At 38.2% G+C, this 18,014-nt stretch overlaps 1 protein-coding gene across 2 annotated transcripts in view; it reads right to left on the bottom strand.

Moving 5' to 3' along the window:
• Nucleotides 1–18,014, bottom strand: part of UGGT2 (UDP-glucose glycoprotein glucosyltransferase 2) — a 180,962-nt gene that overhangs the window by 157,813 nt on the left and 5,135 nt on the right. For both annotated transcript variants that reach the window (XM_036080088.2, XM_078070183.1), the window contains exon 2: nucleotides 6,270–6,352. In XM_036080088.2, coding sequence (XP_035935981.2) covers nucleotides 6,270–6,352 — 83 coding nt within the window. The remainder of the gene's footprint in view (nucleotides 1–6,269; nucleotides 6,353–18,014) is intronic.

Below are 18,014 nucleotides of genomic sequence, written 5' to 3'. Positions count from 1 at the left end.
GGACAGAAAAAAGCCTCAAAAGTTACTATAATGGGTCGTGGCTGAGAAGAGAGAGCTGTGGCCCACTTAGGAGATTTCCCTTGGTCAGTTAGAAAGTCTTTCAAGTTCTGATCCAGGACTCTCATGTCTCATGTCTTATGTTTGATCCTTGAAACTGTGGGAAGCTAAGTTTTTAGCTTGCAAGTAGGATAAAAAAAAAAACTTCAGCCCCTTCACAGTTCTTGATAAAAAGCTCAAGAATGAGAGAACTAAAAAACAGGGGATATGCAAACCGTCCTGAAAGAACTAAGGAGAGAACAAGAAAGAATACCAGAAAATATAGACTAAACTAGAGGTAACACAAAAGTAAAAAGAATCAGGAAAAACAGAAATAGAGAATATGCAGGGAAAATGTGAAGAAAGTGAAACAGAAATAAAAAGAATAGAAGATGAAAAAAAGATTTAAAAGTAAATGACAGATCCAGAAGTCCGGCAAAGGGGATCTACGGTATATATAATTATATCCCTGATGCAGAAAATCAAAGGAATAGAAGAGAATGAAAAGAGAACTCTCCAGAATTAAAAGGAACAGTGAGTCTACATATCTAAGAATGAAGACTCAGAATGGTTAGCACTGCAGTATTTTCTAGTAAAACTAAGGGACTCTAAAGTTAAAAATCTGAAGTATAAAATTCATGCATACACAGTCCTGTATGTGAAGAACTCAAGGCCATTATTCCTAGTTGTTGTTCATGAGGCATCAACTAGGGAGCAAGCTTTACCTAACCGAGAAATAACTGGAGGAACTGTAGCATAAAGTTTGATGGTGAGCTCTGAATATACTTAACTGTAGAGACAAGACCAAATGAAGGAGCTGAGATTTACAGAAGACTATGTAAATGCTGCACGCCCCAGTGGTGCAGAAAAGCATACCACTGACTAACCTGCAACAAAGGGGAAATTAAGTGGAAAGTAAAGTAAGCTCGGTAATTCCCCATAAATGTTAGCTGGGAATAAAAGAGTATCACTGAAGCCAACAAAGCAAGCAGTAGAAGCTCATGTATACTTAAGAATATAAAGATGAAAACTAAGAATAGTGGTGACCCAAATCGGACGGTGGTGAGGGGAAGAAAGGATCACTAGCTATCTCATCACTGCCTCTAGGGGACCAAGAGACCATACCCACAGAGAGAAGAGGCTAACAACGCTGGGCCCTCACACGCCACTCCTCTGGTACGAAATGCAGAAGGGTAAGCAGTGTATGTTCAGCCAACTCCTATTCAGCAAACCTCAGCTTAAGAGTCATTTGTTTTGGAAAGAGTTTTCCCTGACTCCCAGTCCAGATCCTGTTATACACGCTGACAGGTCCATACCATCTCTAGATCAAGTCTCAAAACTAATGAAAAATTATTTGTAAATTTGTTAATGCTGTCCCTCCCATTAAGCTATAAGCTGTGAAGGCAGGAATCTTTTCTAGGCTTTCAGTTGTACCTTTCTGCTCCTGGCACACCAAATCGGTCTTCAATACATTTCTGGAATTAATGTTTAAGAAATGTATAGGTCTCTTCCGTCTAGGCCGTAAGACATTCCTAATGCAGTACTTTTAAAGAGTTATATAGAATAGGTGTATGCTCATTCACTCCTACTTCTTAAACTATAGATGATTTCTCAGGGACTTATGGTGAGTTTCCCTCAAGAATAAAAAAATAATGTATGTAAGACTCACCTTCAACAGTAAGAGCAGCACAGATCAGAGAAGAGATTTTATCTTAAAAACTCATCTTAAAAAAGATGTAATAGCTACAGGGCCAACAAAAAAAATAGCCAGAATTAGTGTAATACCCTAACTAAGACTGTATCAGTCAAAAAGGGATCAGTCATCCATGAAAACAGAGTCAACAGAAACAAATATGAGTCGTGCCTGACAACAGACATTAAATTGTGTCACCGGTCACTGTTAAGGTCTCTAATGTAGAGATGGATGTAGGGTTCAGGGGTTTAGGTTCTATAATTTAGGCTTAACTTGCAAGATCACCTCAATCACAAGATGGATGCACTGGACTATTTTAGCTGATGTTTTAAAATAACTAAATTCAGGGGCACCTGGGTGGCTTAGTCAGTTAAACATCCAACTCTTGATTCCAGCTCAGGTCATGATCTGAGGGTCATGAGACCGAGCCCTGCATGAGGCTCTGTACTGGATGTGGAACCTGCCTGGGATTCTCTCTCTCCCTCTCCCCCTGTTCACTTGAGCTCTCTATAAACAAATTAGATTAAAATAAAAATAAAATAAAACTCAATCCAGGCTCACCCACTAAACTACGAATAAGGACTTTGCCCTTTCAATATCTTTCCTCTTTCTTCAGCCTCAGGTTTTACTTGATTTTTGCCTACTGGCCTTTAATATACATAAATCACTCTCACCTTCATGGGGGGAAAAAAAGCAGCAGCCTCCACAGTCTGCTACTAATTCATCTTATTTGCTTCACAATCTTTTTTTTTTTTCTTCAGGTGTAGAATTTAGTGATTCAACACTTACATACAATACCCGGTGCTCATCACAAGTGCCCTCCTTAATGCCCACCACCCACTTAACCCATCGCCCCACCAACCTCCCCTCTGGTAACCATCAGTGTATTCTCTATAATCAAGAGTCTGTTTCTTGGTTTTCCTCCCCCCCCACCCCATGTTCATTTGTATCTTAATTCCACACAGTGAAATCATATGGTATTTGTCTTTCTCTGACTTATTTCACTTAGCTCCATTCAGGTCATTGAAAATGTCAAGATTTCATTCTTTTTTATGGCTGAGTAATATTCCACTGTGTGTGTGCATGTGTGTGTGTGTATACACACACACCACACTACTTCTTTATCCATTATCACTTGATGGACATTTGGGCTTTTTCCATAATTTGGTTATTGTTGATAGTGCTGCTATAAACATAGGGGTGCACGTATCCCTTCAAATTAGTATTTTTGTATCCTTTGGGTGAGTATCCAGTAGTACAACTGCTGGGTCATAGGGTAGTTCTAGTTTTAACTTTTTGAGGAACCTCCATACTGTTTTCCAGAGTGGCTGCACCAGCTTGCATTCCCACCAACAGTGTAGGAGGGTTCCCCTTTCTCCACATCCTCGCCAACACCTGTTGTTTCTTGTGTCATTAATTTTAGCCATTCTGACTGGAGGTGACAACTCATCGTAGTTTTGATTTGTATTTTCCTGATAACGAGGGATGATGAGCATCTTTTCATGCTTCACAGTCCATCTTGAAAGACTTAACAATATCTTTCTCTGCTTCCAACCTCGACTCATACCTCACCCTACCATAGTTTTGATAACTATGCCAGTGAAACTGCTAGCTAAATCACCAATAATTTTTCTGTTGTTAAAACCTTAATATTCACATTATTTGATCTGTCTATAGTATTTGATAACATCCACCACTTACCACTCAATAGTCCCTGGCTTTCATGACATCACACTGTAGGTTTTCTCCTGCCTCAATGGGTACTCCTAAGTCTCTATTGTGTGTTCTTCCTCTGGTTAGTTCTTAAACATCGATGTTCTTCAGGGTTCTGCCATTGGGACCTGTTTTCTTCTCATTCTATACCTCCTCCCTATAGCTTAAATTACCCTCTTAGTGCTGATAACTCCCAAATCCTACCCCTTAGCCTCGATTTTTACCACCTAAATCTCCCACACATATATCAGCTTACAGAATATCTTCACTTGGATATTCAACAAGCATTTCAAATGTGACACATCCAAACTGCAATCATCCTTCTATCCAAACCCGGTTCTCAGTTATAAGTAACTGAGTTAGAAATGTCATAACATTTTCCAAAAATCTTTCCATTAAAATATATAAGCAACTTTACTTGTGTAAAAACCATTAAAATCTTCCAAGGATTTTGAGAATGAATTTCTTCTATATGGAGCACATGGGGAAGTAAAAATAAATAGGGACTCTGGAATTAGGTAAACCTTGGTTGACATTTCTAACTCACCACACAAAACTCATAGGTTAGCTAATACAATGCCACTTAATCTTGAAGCATCAATAAATACATAACTCCATAGCAGAACCATATAAAATGGTTGAAAAACCAGGCAATTCAATGTTTAAAAGGTCTTAATTTGCTGACACATAATATAAAGTGTTCTCACTAAATGGCATGAAACTAGCACCTGAATTCAAAAAGTTAAATCTTCAATATTTACAACTTTTTTAGGCAAGTAAATCACTGGAATTATTCTTCATTAAAGAGTATTTACAGGTTTTATGGAGATTCAACAACCTAAAAAATTACACGTAACTGAGGATTTAAAATGTTTCCTCTAGGATAATAATATCTTGAAGTAAATTCAGTAAGTCTGACAGTCGACATATTTAACTGCTCATATACAGCATCCTCTCCTACACCTAACAGTTATCAGTGATGATGCAGCATATGCATTTGACCCTTGCCATTATAAATAATTTTAATGGAATTCTATTTTCAGTGTTAGTAATTCTTATTTAATAGAATTTCTTTTAGGTTCAACCCTGAAATACACACCTCCTATTTTATATGCTTGAAGTAGAGCTTAGGTATTCCTAAGCTTATATTCCAACTTGTTAATAATCATCTGCCATCAGATTGTCCAGACATGTCATTTCATTTAGGGAAAATACATGGACACATCTAAGCAACTAAAGAGTTCAAAATTTGTAAGAGTAATTTTTGAGAATAGCACTGAATAAGACTATAAAGTATGTACCAAGAACTAAAGATCTGGGAAAGCTACATTTAGGATTTTAGGTGAGGGCCACAAAAGTTGGTGGATTTTTTAACTGTGAGAACCTTACATATTAACCTAGCCTTTTTTACCACAAATACCAAAACTAAAATTATCAGGACAAATACAAAGCCAACCAACAACAGTTTCCCATCAATTTGCCAGTCGACCTGTAAGCGGTCAAAATTCCTCTGCTCTTCTCCCTTCCCTACACCTGGCTCCCGCTGCTATCATCCACACTGAACTCCAACACTCACCACTAGAAAGTCCGTCCTGCTCTCTCTGAAGTACTGACCAGGTGCCCTTCTTCATGCACGTCCTTGTCAGCGCGGCCCCTGAAGCTCTATGAAGCCCTCTCACCACCTCAGAGCAGAGCTGGCTCTCCCGCTGTCCCCTTCCCAGTAATGTGGGGCCCGGGGAGTACTGATCACACTTACTCACCTTGGTATTCCCAGTATCTACAGCAGTGCCCAGTATGACTCAAATAATGATAATTAAATAATGAAGCTTTTCAGTAAAAGTTTTTTTAAAAGAGCAAATTACTTGGTTTTGAAAACATTTCAGTTTAAAATATCATGAAAGGCATGTCTGCTCTATTTTTTTTAACCTATCTCATGAAATCCTAAAACTGCTGAACTTCAAGGCCACCTGAGCCAAATGGAGTCCAGTAAATGAACACTTAAAATAATCAAAACTGTTGTTTCGGTAACATTTACATTCAAGAATAAAATCAAACTAATCACCACAGTAAGTTGTCTCTAAACTATTTAATCTCCATAGTTAAGAAGTTCTCCCCATGTCTACAAGGCTAAAGAAATCCCCCTTGAGGGATTCCATGTTAATATTTATTCTATTCTCTGTAGAGACAGAAAAATAACCTTTCTTTATAATAATTAATAATTAACCTTTTAGCCTCTGCTGCTAAAACCCCATTTCAGTATCTTTAATCTACTGACCTTCTCTCAGAAACATATTAACAAACACTTGTTCATTCTAAAGATATATGCATATATACAGATATGTAATATGTATTCATATATATTTAAAAAGGAGGAATGACTAACTGCATCTTCTAGATAGTGAAATGAAAACACATAGTTTACCTGATTGTTAAGGGCAAGTATTAAAAAAATCTCTTTAAAAGAATTTTGGCAAAAAAACCCCAAAAAACAAAAAACAACACTACTAGATGCAAAACTAATACTATTTCAAATAAATCTAGGTAAAAAGAAAGCCATAATTCAACAATTTCTAGTTCTCTTTGATATAATGCAATCTGCAAACACTGATAATTATGTGAGAGTTCTTATAATAAAGTATTAAACCTTTATTTTTTGGAAATGGATGCTTAGAATAATTTTCATTAAAACATCTTTTCAAATTTAATATTCAGATTTACTAACCCAATTAAGCATTTACACTTCACCCTTAACATTAAAAACAATAAACATATCTAATGTATGCACACAAATACAAATTTTTTAAGTTATAGTATTCACATCACCTACCTGTTCGTTTATAAATTGCTAATTCTTGTACAGTTTCCAAAAACTGCCAAAATTTTTCATTACTTTCTTCTGCCATAAATTCACTATTAAAATAAAAGTAATCAGTTAATAGAAATGAAAAATGAAATGAAATGAGAAACTATACCTTAAAACCAAATTATACCTTAGGATTAAAACAAAAACCCTAAAAATAGGGTTTTTGTTTTAATTAAATTAAAGTGACTGATTTCCATTTACTATAATGCAGAAAGAGAACAAATTAATGATTCTTACATGAGATATCATTCCCAACTTACAAGCATATACTTGTGACTAGAAAAGATTGCACGAGAAATTACTTCTGGCTTTTCCTCATTATTAGCTATAACTAAAAAATGGATAATTTATTTTGTTTCTATACTATATAACCGTTTAGTTAACATACAGTGTTATATTAGTTTCAGGTGTACAATATAGTGATTCAACAATTCCATACATTGCCCAGTGCTCATCACAAGTGTACTCCTTAATCCCCATTACCTAGTTCACCCATCCCATCTTCTCTCTGGTAACCACCAGTTTGTTCTCTACAGTTAAGAGTCTGTTTCTTGGTTTGTGTCTTTTTCCCTTTGCTCATTTTTTCCTAAATTCTACATGAGTGAAATCATACGGTTTTTGTCTTTCTTTGACTTATTTCACTTAGCATTGTACTCTCTAGCTCCATCAATGTCATTGCAAATTACTGAGAAGTATAATTTAACAGTAATGGAGTGTTATATAAAGGTAAAAAAAAAAAAAAATAGACTGCCTATGTTTCACAACCAAAAATTGGTTTTATAAACATTTTTTAAAAATGTTATTGGGGCGCCTGGGTGGCTCAGTTGTTTGGGTGTCCAACTCTTGGTTTTGGCTCAGGTCATGATCTCAGGGTCTTGGGATCAAGCCTGGCACTGGGCTCCGTGCTGGGTGTGGTGGAGCCTACTTGGGATTCTCTCTCCCTCTGCCCCTCCGCCCCCACTCTCTCCCACGCACTCTCAAAACATAATATCTATTATTTTTATTTAGCTACTTATTTGTGTAGACAATCTTTTTATTATTCAAAACAGAAAATACCTTAATGAAAAAATTAATAGGAAGTTGGTGTATCGAATTAGGTCTTTGGCCTTGAAGCCCACTTTGATTTTTCCAGAGTGTAGGTCAGAAAAAATGACCAAAGCAATTTAAAACCTTAGGAGATAATGGGGACAAAAATAAATAAAAAATTAAACCTTTGGAAATAATTGAGAGGTTATTCAGTCCTATACAAAACAAAGTGCAAGACACCCAAAGGCAAGTAGATCCAACTATTTTTTTTTTAAAGATTTTATTTATTTATTTGATAGAGAGAGAGAGAGAGCGAGAGCAGGAACACAAGCAGGGGGAGTGGGAGAGGGAGAAGCAGGCTTCCCGCGGAGCAGGGAGCCCGATGCGGGGCGCGATCCCAGGACCCTGGAACCATGACCTGAGCTGAAGGCAGATGCGTAACGACTGAGCCACCCAGGCACCCCGAGATCCAACTACTTAAACTAGAAAGGGAACAGCCATCAAACAGATGATACAGATTTATCACCCATCTTATCTTTCTCTCTAGTCTCGGTAAATTTAAACTAATGCTTAATAAAAATGGAAGGTATGAGGACATCCACGACACATGTAAAGTAATTCTTGTGAGTCTGGTCACTAAAAGGCAAAAGGAGGGGAGAAAAACTGGTTTATCCACATAAATATGACAAGCACAGAAATTGAAAGCAATGCATAAACAACTCTTGCTATTAATGGTGTCCAACTCAATGGCATTTAAAAAAAAAAAAAAAGAGAGAGAGAAGCTAAAAGCAGAAGAAACAATGGGATAAACAGGATGTGACCTGAAAAGGTCAAGGATGGTACAAAATCTTAAGCAAAGCAGGGAGCAACACTTCATACCTAACCGACTTGACTACAACTACAGACACACTCATATCCTGGGCAACCACAGGCAAAACTTTCGTATGTCAGAATTTACACATTTAAGTATGATCCTTCCAAGTGTTCACCTTGAGAATGTATTTTCACACTTATTCCCTCAATATACCACTCCTCTCAGCACTTTTGGAACTCTTCTGGAATTTACTTTCAGGGGCAATTTGCCAGTAACTCATTAATTTTAAAAGAGGAAATAAATATCCTTGAGAGATCATCTAAATCAGTTCCTCACCTAAAGTTTAAAAAGGTAAGAAAGACACAAAAAACTAGCATTTCCAATTTGTTCACTTGTTTTAAACAATATTTAGCTCCAAATAACAGTGTTTCCCAAAAAAGTTCTACCACAGAGGAAAAAAGTGATCTGCATAGAAGATAGGTTTATATGTATGAAAGAGCATGACAGTAGTTATAAGTGAAATTCCAAAAAATATTTTCGTCAAGAGCAACACCAGGGGAATAAAATGCAGTTTTGATGTAGAAGTTACGTGTTATAAAGTTAGCCTCATCAGTCTATAATTATCCCTAGCAAATAGTCCTAAATTATAAATTTCTTGAGGTAGGGGACATACCTCATTCATCTTTGCTCCCTACACAGTGCCCATCATAGGGCCATGCACCACTAGATAAAAGCTGTAGTGGGAAAGACTTTATATAACAAAGGACTTGCTGACAATTTTTATTTGTTCACAGGTAAGTGCATGAGGAAACACTAAGCATCCTGTCTGGATAATGCCATCAGGACACCAGTTTCCACAGGTCAAGTATATTGTAGAGGTAATTCTGATGGTGGTCTGGAGAAGACACTACCTAATATAAGGTCCCTTCCGGTGAATCAACATTATTGGGCACCTACTTCTTTTGTACTGAGCCTTGGGAAAACAAGTATAACTAAGAAATACTTTTGGGGCCCCTGGGTGGCTCAGGCAGTTGGGCGTCTGACTTGATTTTGGCTCAGGTCATAATCTCAGGGTTGTGAGATCGAGCCCCTCATCAGGCTCTGCGCTCAGTGGGAAGTCTGCTTGAGAGTCTCTCTCCCTCTCCTCTGCCCCTCCCGCTCATGCTCTCTCTCTCAAATAAATAAATCTTTAAAAGAAATACTCTTATTGGTTCTACCAAGCGAATACTTATTACTAATACTTACTGAGCACCTACATTGTACACTGTGCCTTGGCAAAATAAATGTAAATAAGAAATAATCTTATCCCTTGAAGCTCACATTTTTGCAGCAGAGGTTAGCATACATACCTTGCAATAAGAATTATTACAGAAGTATTGACCAAATGCTATGAGAACATACTAGAAAGACATTAGTTTTATCAGAGGACAGGATCAGCCAAAGAGAAAGTAATATGGTAGGTCCATAAATAAGGTGGCAGTGAAGAAAAGACTGTAGTAGAGTACTACATTGCCTTCCTAGGGCTACTATATCAAATTACTACAAACGTAGTGGCTTAAAACAAGAGAAATTTATTCTCACAGTTCTAGAGGCCAAAAGTGTAAATTCCTGGTGTCAGGGTTAACACAACAAGTTCCACCAAGTCAGGATCTTGATTTATCTTTTTTGGGTGGGCCACCATTCAAGCCACTATAGTCCACCCTGGGCTCCCCAGAATCCACATCTGTCTCACAGACAAAACGCATATGCCCTATCTCAACAACCCCCAATGTAATCTCAACCCATTAGAGCATCATCTCTAAGCCAAAAGCGCATGGAAGTATCACCAGAAGTCTCACATCTCATCATGTAAATCATTTAAACCAGGAATAAGTGAAACACTGGGCATGCTCCATCCTGGGGCAAAACTCTTCTCCATATGTGAACCTGTGAACTAGAAAACAAGTTGTCTGCTTCCAAAATGCAGTGTTGAGATAGGCAATCCAAATTCCAAAGATAGACATTCCGATTCCAAAAGGGAAAAATTAGAAAGAATAAAGGAGTTACCCATACGAGTTCGAAACACAGCAGGACAAATTCTATGAGGTTTCAAGCCTTGAAGGGTTTCATAACCCTCAGTGGTTTATTGCCCTACTCGCTGTGCCACCTGCCATGGCTCTGCCCTCAGTCTCATTATTCCCTTCTCTTGAACGGTAGCACATGTTTACCACCAAGTAGCGTATCAGCCAATTTCCTGCCTATGGAATTTTGAAAGTCTGACAGGCCCGTCTCATTTCATCCTGTCTCTGTCTCTTTTGTATGAGCTGGCAATGTTTCTGCTGATACAACGTAATAAAAATCCTTGTGAGTCTCTTGTAGGTCTCACCAGGGTCATGCCATTACAGAAAAACCCTCCACAGATCCTTCCTGCATAAGCCCACCTCTATTCCTGGCTTCTGCTGAGATGGTTGAGTGGACCCATGAGTCAGATGCCAAACCTAATTAGAAAAAGACTGTCCAGCCCTTTATGTGGTCTTCTTTCCAGAGCATGCATTCCCGACACTGAGTTTCCTCATTTCAACACTCTGCAATCTGGACAGGTGGAGAAGCTCCCGCGTTATAAAGTCCTGCCTTCCTTTTTCCTCAACAGCTCCTTCTTCAGTTTCTCTTTCCTCTTGCATTTTACTATAAACAAGGAGAAACCAGGAGACACTTTTAATGCTTTGTAGGAAATCTCCTTAGTTAGCTATCCAAGTATATTCATCACTTACAAGTTCTGTTTTCCACACAACTATAGAATCCAATTCAGCCAGTTTTCTGCCACTATAAAACAAGGATCATCTTTGTTTCCAATAACAGGTCCCTCATTTCCTTCTGAACTCTTACTAGCAGTGCCTTTAATGTTCTTATTTCTACCAACATTCTACTCATGAGGACATAAGTATTTCCTATGACAGAAGCTTCATCCCGATCACACTCCCTGCTTTCCTCTAAGTCCTTAGCAAAATCACCTTTAATGTCCCTATTTCCGCCAACAGCCTCCTTAAGGCAAACTAGGCTTTTTACCATATTTCTCAAAACTCTTCCAGCTTTTGCTTGACTTACCAGCTACTTCCATATTTTTAGCTATTTGTTACAGCAGCACTCCACATTAAGTTATCAAGTTTGTACTGGTTTCCTAGGGCTGCTGTAATAAATTGCCAAAAACTTGGTAACCTAAAGCAACAGAAACTTATTGTTTCACAGTTCTGGAGGCCAGAAGTCCAAAATCAAGGTAGTGGTGTGGCTACACACGCTCCAAAGGCTCTAGGGGAGAACCTTTCCTTGCCTCTTCAAGCTTCTGGAGGATACAAGTGTTCCTTGGCTTATGGCTACATCAATCCAATCTCTGCCTCTGTTCACATGGCCTTTTTCTCTTCTGTCTCTTATAAGGACATTGGATTTAGCACCCATCCAGATCAAGATCCTTAATTACATCTGTAAAAATCCTTTTTCCAAATAAGGTAACATTCATGGGTTCCAGCAGTTAGGATGGAGACATCTTTTTGGGAGCTGCCATTCTCCCACTACAAGTGATTAGGTTGGTACATCACATGGGGGCTAGATTGTGAAGGACCTTAAGGAGCATCCTACAAAAGTTCCAGTTCTAAGACTCAAGGGAAATAAAAATCAGGACACTGCAACTACAAATCTAAGACTGGAAAAAGTTAGACTGATTTGGAATGGAGTATGGGATCAGATCCATGCAAACTCTGGGAGAAATAGGGGAAGAGACAGAGGAAGAGGACACATGTTAGGCTACAATACTTTATTCAATAAGACTATTTTATTACACCTGATATCATAAAATACAATGGATTATAATATACTATGAACAATTATGTACCAATAAATCAGACAACCTCAAAGAAATAAACTCCTAGAAACAACCTACCAAGACTGACTCACAAAGAAATAGAAAATCTGAACCAATTACAATGAAGGAGATTGAGTCAGTAATCAAAAAACTCCCCAAAAACAAAAGTCCAGGACCAGATGCCTTCATTGGTGAATTCTACCAAACATTCAAAGATGTAATACCTGTCCTTCTCAAATTCTTCCAAAACTTAAAGAGGAGGAAATGCTTCCAAACTCATTTTATGAAGCCAGCATTACCCTGATACCAATACTAGGACACACACACACACACACAAACATAGAAATTACAGGCCAATGTCCCTGATGACCATAGATGCAAAAATCCTCAACAAAATATTAGCAAACTGAATTCAACAATACATTTAAAGTATCACACACCATGATCAAGTGGGATCTATTCCAGAGATGCAAGGATGGCTCAACGTCCACAAATCAGTCTACATGATATACCACATTAACAAAGTGAAAAGTAAAAATCATGATTACCTCAATAGATACAGAAAAATCATTAAACAAAAGTCAATGTCCATTTATAATAAAAACTCTCAACAAACTGGGCATAGAGGGAACAAACCTTAGCAAAATAAAGGCCACATATGATAAGCCCATAGCTAACATCATACTCAACAGTGAAAAGTTCAAAATTTTTCCTCTACAATCAGGAACAAGACAAGGATGCTCACTCTCACCACTCTCACCACTTTTATTCAACATACTTGAAATTCTAACAAGAGCAATTAGGAAAGAAAAAGAAAAAAACATTCAAATCACAAAGGAAAAAGTAAAATTGTCACTGTTTGAAGATGACATGATGTTATATACAGAAAACTCTACCAAAAATCTATGAGAATAAATTAAGTGGCAGGATACAAAACCAACATATGAAAATATATTGTATTTCTGATACCAAACTATCAGAAAGAGAAATTTAAAAACAATCCCATTTACAGTTGGATCAAAAAGAATAAAATACCTAGGAATAAATTTAATCAAGGAGGTAAAAGTCTATACACTGAAAACTATAAGACACTGATAAAAGAAATTAAAGACACAAATAAATGGAAAGATATTCTATATTCACGGATTAAAAGAATTAATATTGTTAAAGCATCCATACTACCCAAAGCAATCTATACGGATTCAGGGCAATCCCTATCAAAATTCCAATGCCATCTTTCACAAAAATAGAACAATCCACAAATGACCCTGGATACCCAAAGCAATCTTGAGAAAGAACAACAAAGCTAGAGGCAATAGGCTTCCTGATTTCAAACTATATCACGAAGCTATAATAATCAAAACAGTATGGGACTGGCATAAAAGTAGACACATAGATCAATGGTGCAGAATAGAGAGCCCAGAAATAAATTCATGTATATATGGTCAATTAATTTATAAGAGAGGAACCAAGAATATACAATGGAGAAAGGACAGTCTCTTCAAAAATGGTGTTGGGAAAACTGGACAGCCACATGCAAAAGAAACTTCACCCCAATCTTACACCACACACAAAAATTAACTTGAAATAAATTAAGACTTGAACATAAGATCTGAAACAACAAAACTCCTTGAAGAAAACATAGGCAATAAGCTTCTTGACATTGGTCTCGGCAATGATTTTTTGGATTTGACATCAAAAGCAAAGGCAACAAAAGCAAAAATAAACAAGTGACACTATAAAATGTCTCTGCACAGGGGTGACTGGGTGGCTCAGTCGGTTGTCGGTTGAGCATCTGACTTTAGCTCAGATCATGATCCAGTGTCCTGGAATGGAGCCCTGCATCGGACTCCTTGCTCAGTGGGGAGTCGGCTTCTCCCTCTCCCCCTCCCCTTGTTCATGCGCTCTCTCTCTCTCTCTCTCTCACAAATAAAATCTTTAAAAAAAAAAAAATGCCTCTGCACAGCAAAGGAAATCATCAACAAAATTAAATGGCAACTTACCAAATAGGAGAAAATATTTGTAAATCATACATCTGATAAGGGATTAACAGTGGTAATACATAAAGAACTCACATAACTCAATAGCAAAAAAAAAAAAAAACCCACTCCATTTAAAAAATGGGAAAAAGCTCTGAATAGACATTTTCAAAAGACATACAGATGGCCAACAGGTACAAGAAAGGTGCTCAACATCACTAATCATCAAGGAAATGCAAATCAAAACCATGAGATACCACCTCATACCTGTTAGAATACCTATTGTCAAAAAGAGACAGCAAGTATTGATGAAGGTTTGGAGGAAAGAGAACCCTTGTGCACTGTTGGCAGGAATGTAAACTGGTGCAGCCGCTATGGAAAACCATATGGATGCTCCTAAAAATTTTTAAAAAGAACTACCATATAATCAAGCAATTCCACTTCTGGGTATATACTCAGAAAAAAAAAATGAAAACATCAACTGGAAAAGATATATACACCCCATGTTCACTGCAGCATTGTTTACAATAGCCAAGATATGGAAACAATCTAAGAGTTCATCAATGGATGAATAAAGAAAACATGGCACGTGTATACAACAGAATATTATTCAGCCATAAAAAAGGAAACCATTATGATCTCAACCATATGTGGAATCTTAAAAAAAAAAAAAAAAAGAGCTCATTTACAGAGAACAAATTGATGGTTGTGGAGAGGCAGGCATTGGATGGGTGAAATGGGTGGAGGTGGTCAAAAAGTATGTGAAAATTAATAAAGGGAAACCTCATGAACATGGAGGGGGGATACTAGAAGAAACTAGAAGGGGGAGTTGTACCACTCAAAGTCAATTACAGAAAAAATGGTCAATTACAGACCTCTAATAATCTTCAATAGGAAAGAATCATCAATTGCAGGGCCCAACAGGGAAAAAGGTACCTTGCATCTCCTACAATGAGAAACTATCCTCACCCTGAACTCCTGCTTTTCTCCAACAGACTTTGCTTCAAAACAGCCCCTTCCAATTTCCTCCTTCTATAAAATAACATCCCTCTCCTTTGTTAGACTTGCCATAGGTTTTGCCATAGCTTGTTTGTCCCTAATTGCAATTCTTTTATTCCTGAGGAAACCCATTTCTGTTGGTAAAATAACTGTTTTCAGATTAACATTACTTGGTGATCAGAAGTAGGATCCAGAGATGACCCCCAACGATCCGAGGCTGGTGAGCAAATAATGCCCATACCCACAGAGCCAACAGGGTTCACAGTTTTCTTGCCCACCTTGGAGTTTGAGGGTAAGTTTTCTCCTGGACTGCTAGCCATGCTCTCTTTGTGTTTGAGCTCTCCAAGCTTTTATTTGGGATTTTAAGGCCTTGTTCTTTCTGAGAGTACTCATTTAGCCTTTGATCCAACTCCTTTTCAGAACCGAACTGTTTCTGTTGGAACTGTACCTTATGTTGGCTTTTGGTCCAATTCCTTTTCGGGATTAGACTGCTCCTGTTGGAACTACACAAGTCTTTAGTCCAATTCCTTTTTGGAACCAAACTGTTCCTGTTAGAACTATGCTAGCCTTTGGTTGGTCCAACTCCCTTTCAGAACCAGACTGTTCATCGGAACTGTGCAAGTCTTTGATCTGACTCCTTGTTGAAACTGGACTATTCCTACTGGAACTATGTTGGCCTTTAATTTGATTCCTTCTGGAACAGGCTTTTCCTGTTGAAACTGTGCTGTTTAGGACTTTTTTTTTTCTCCTTTAGAAAAAAAGCCTCTACAAAATGGGATCCCAAACATCGAAATGCTTTGAGCTCCCCACCTTACTCCTGCTTTTGGGACCCCGGTTGTTTTGTGTTTAAAAACTATGGTCCCTCCTCATCTACATTTCTAAATAAATGCACCAACTTAACCAAAAGTAATTTAGAACTGCAGTGGCCATTATGTGATCTCCCCTAACACTTTTCTCAAAGCTGAACTGGGCAGCCATGACTCTGAAATTGTCAAAGCTGTGTGGGATGCCTATTTGGATTGGTATTTTGAAGTTTTCAAAGGTTATCAGAAATCTAAAATTGCCTCTCAGCAAAAACGATTTCTGGATTAGCTGAGGCAAACAATTACAAAGACACAAGAGTTTCTGAGGTCTCTCCTTCCCTCCTGCTGTCTTGTCTCAGGATGCGCGGCAGCCACCTTGCCTGCACATTGCACCTCCCATGCCGTCATCCTCCTTCCCCTCCGTAATGTCTGCACCTCCTCTACACCCTCATTGCCCTCTTCTTACTCTCTAGCTGAAATTACTTTTCCCCCCCACACTTCCCACTCCCTTCTTTCCTGAACCCATTAAAACCTTCCCCTTAAAGTTAAGTCTTCTGAGGATCTAAATGAACCCCAAATTCATTATGTTCCCTGGACTAAGGCTGAATTGTGAGCCAGTCAAAGAGTTTCCTAAAGTGACTGAGGACCTCGATAGGTTTGCTGAAGAATTTAGCATAGTTGTTCAAACTCAGCAGCCTGGTTTCTCAGATTTATATCAATTCGTCCACATGCTTGTTGGTGAGGGTCAGGCCAAACACTGGATAAAATTACTCCAATGAGAAGATCCTGAAAGGGATTTAGAAAAACAGACACCTAACTTTTGGCAAGATGCTGAAACACTTGCTGGAAATCTCCACTGAGCAAGTACAGTAGCTTTTCCTAAGCCTGTTGATTGGAACAAAATTTAGGCTGGCACACAAAAGCCTGGTAAATCCATTCATGACTATTACAATCAACTCCAAATTGTTTTTAAATTCTGATGTTCTTTTAGATGCTGAATCCACCTAAGTAGCATTTAATTCTATGTTTATTAATGGGTCCTCATTTAGTTAAAAGGACCAGGGTTGAATGGGAAACTATGTTTACCCCAGATTTAGTCAATTTGGCAGACTAATTTGCTCAGATCCTAGATGTGTCACCCCCTCCAAAAAAAGACGGATAAAATTCTTAAAATTCTTCATTTTCATCTCCAGCAGATGAAGGCCCCTGAACAAAACCAAAAACCTACTAGTTTTTACTATTTGCAAAGAGGCAGGACATTGGGGAAAAAGTTGTTACTGGGTTAGGAGCTCCTGGCACCTTCAGCCCCCTAGCCAGTATTTCCAGAGTCCTCCTAATTCCCAAGAACAGGGCTCCAAGGAGCTACAGAGGCTCTTCCCAGTCTTCCCTCTTAATCAATCAGAGAAACCACTCTCCAGATTGGGAATGAATCTCTGTTCTTATTGACACCAGAGCTACACTTAGTGCTCAACCCCACTGCCATGGAGCAGCCCCTGCTCTGGAGTACTAAAGTGTGGGGTCTCCAATAAACCTCAACAGGTTCCTATCTCTGAATCTACTCCCTTTTGTCTAAGCACTCTGATACACATACCTTTCTCCTTAGTTGTTCTGCCACTCTTCATTTATTGGGTTGAGAGTTCTTAGAAAAATACACCAGAATTCCTTTCTCCCAAAACGCGAAATAATTCTAGAATCTGACCATAGTAATCAAAATAGGCAACCAGGTAAATTAAATGACCCTTTGACATCTTTTATTTGCTGACTCTGACAGCCCTACAGCTGAGTCTGAGGACACTGGTCATTTGCGCTATTGGGTCCATCCTCTATGGACAAGATCTCCAACTAATATTGGCAGAATCCACAGTGTGCCTCCCATCAAGATTCAAATAGATTCCTCAAAACTTCTCCCTAGGATTAATGAATATCCTATAAATAAAGAAGCCTTTCAAGTACCAAGCACTATAATAGAAGATTACAAAGCTCAAGGTCTCATTATCCCTATTATGTGCCTATTTTACCTATGAGGAAATCCAATGGCCAAGGATGGAGGTTTGTCCAGGACCTCTGAGCAATAAATGACACTGTTATCCCTCAGGACCCTGCTGTTCCTAACCCATACACTGACATCCATTCCCACTGGAGGCAAATTTTTCACTGTAATTGATCTACACAATGCATTCTTTAGTATTCCAGTTAAGAAAGTTAGCCAGTATCTTTCTGCTTTTACTTAGGAAGAATGGAAAGACACCTGGA

The sequence above is a fragment of the Halichoerus grypus genome, chromosome 4 (assembly GCF_964656455.1).
Source record: "Halichoerus grypus chromosome 4, mHalGry1.hap1.1, whole genome shotgun sequence".
NCBI classification, from domain to species: domain Eukaryota; kingdom Metazoa; phylum Chordata; class Mammalia; order Carnivora; family Phocidae; genus Halichoerus; species Halichoerus grypus.
The sequence above is the reverse complement of the archived record's forward strand: the minus strand, read 5'-3'. Positions and strand labels throughout refer to the sequence as shown.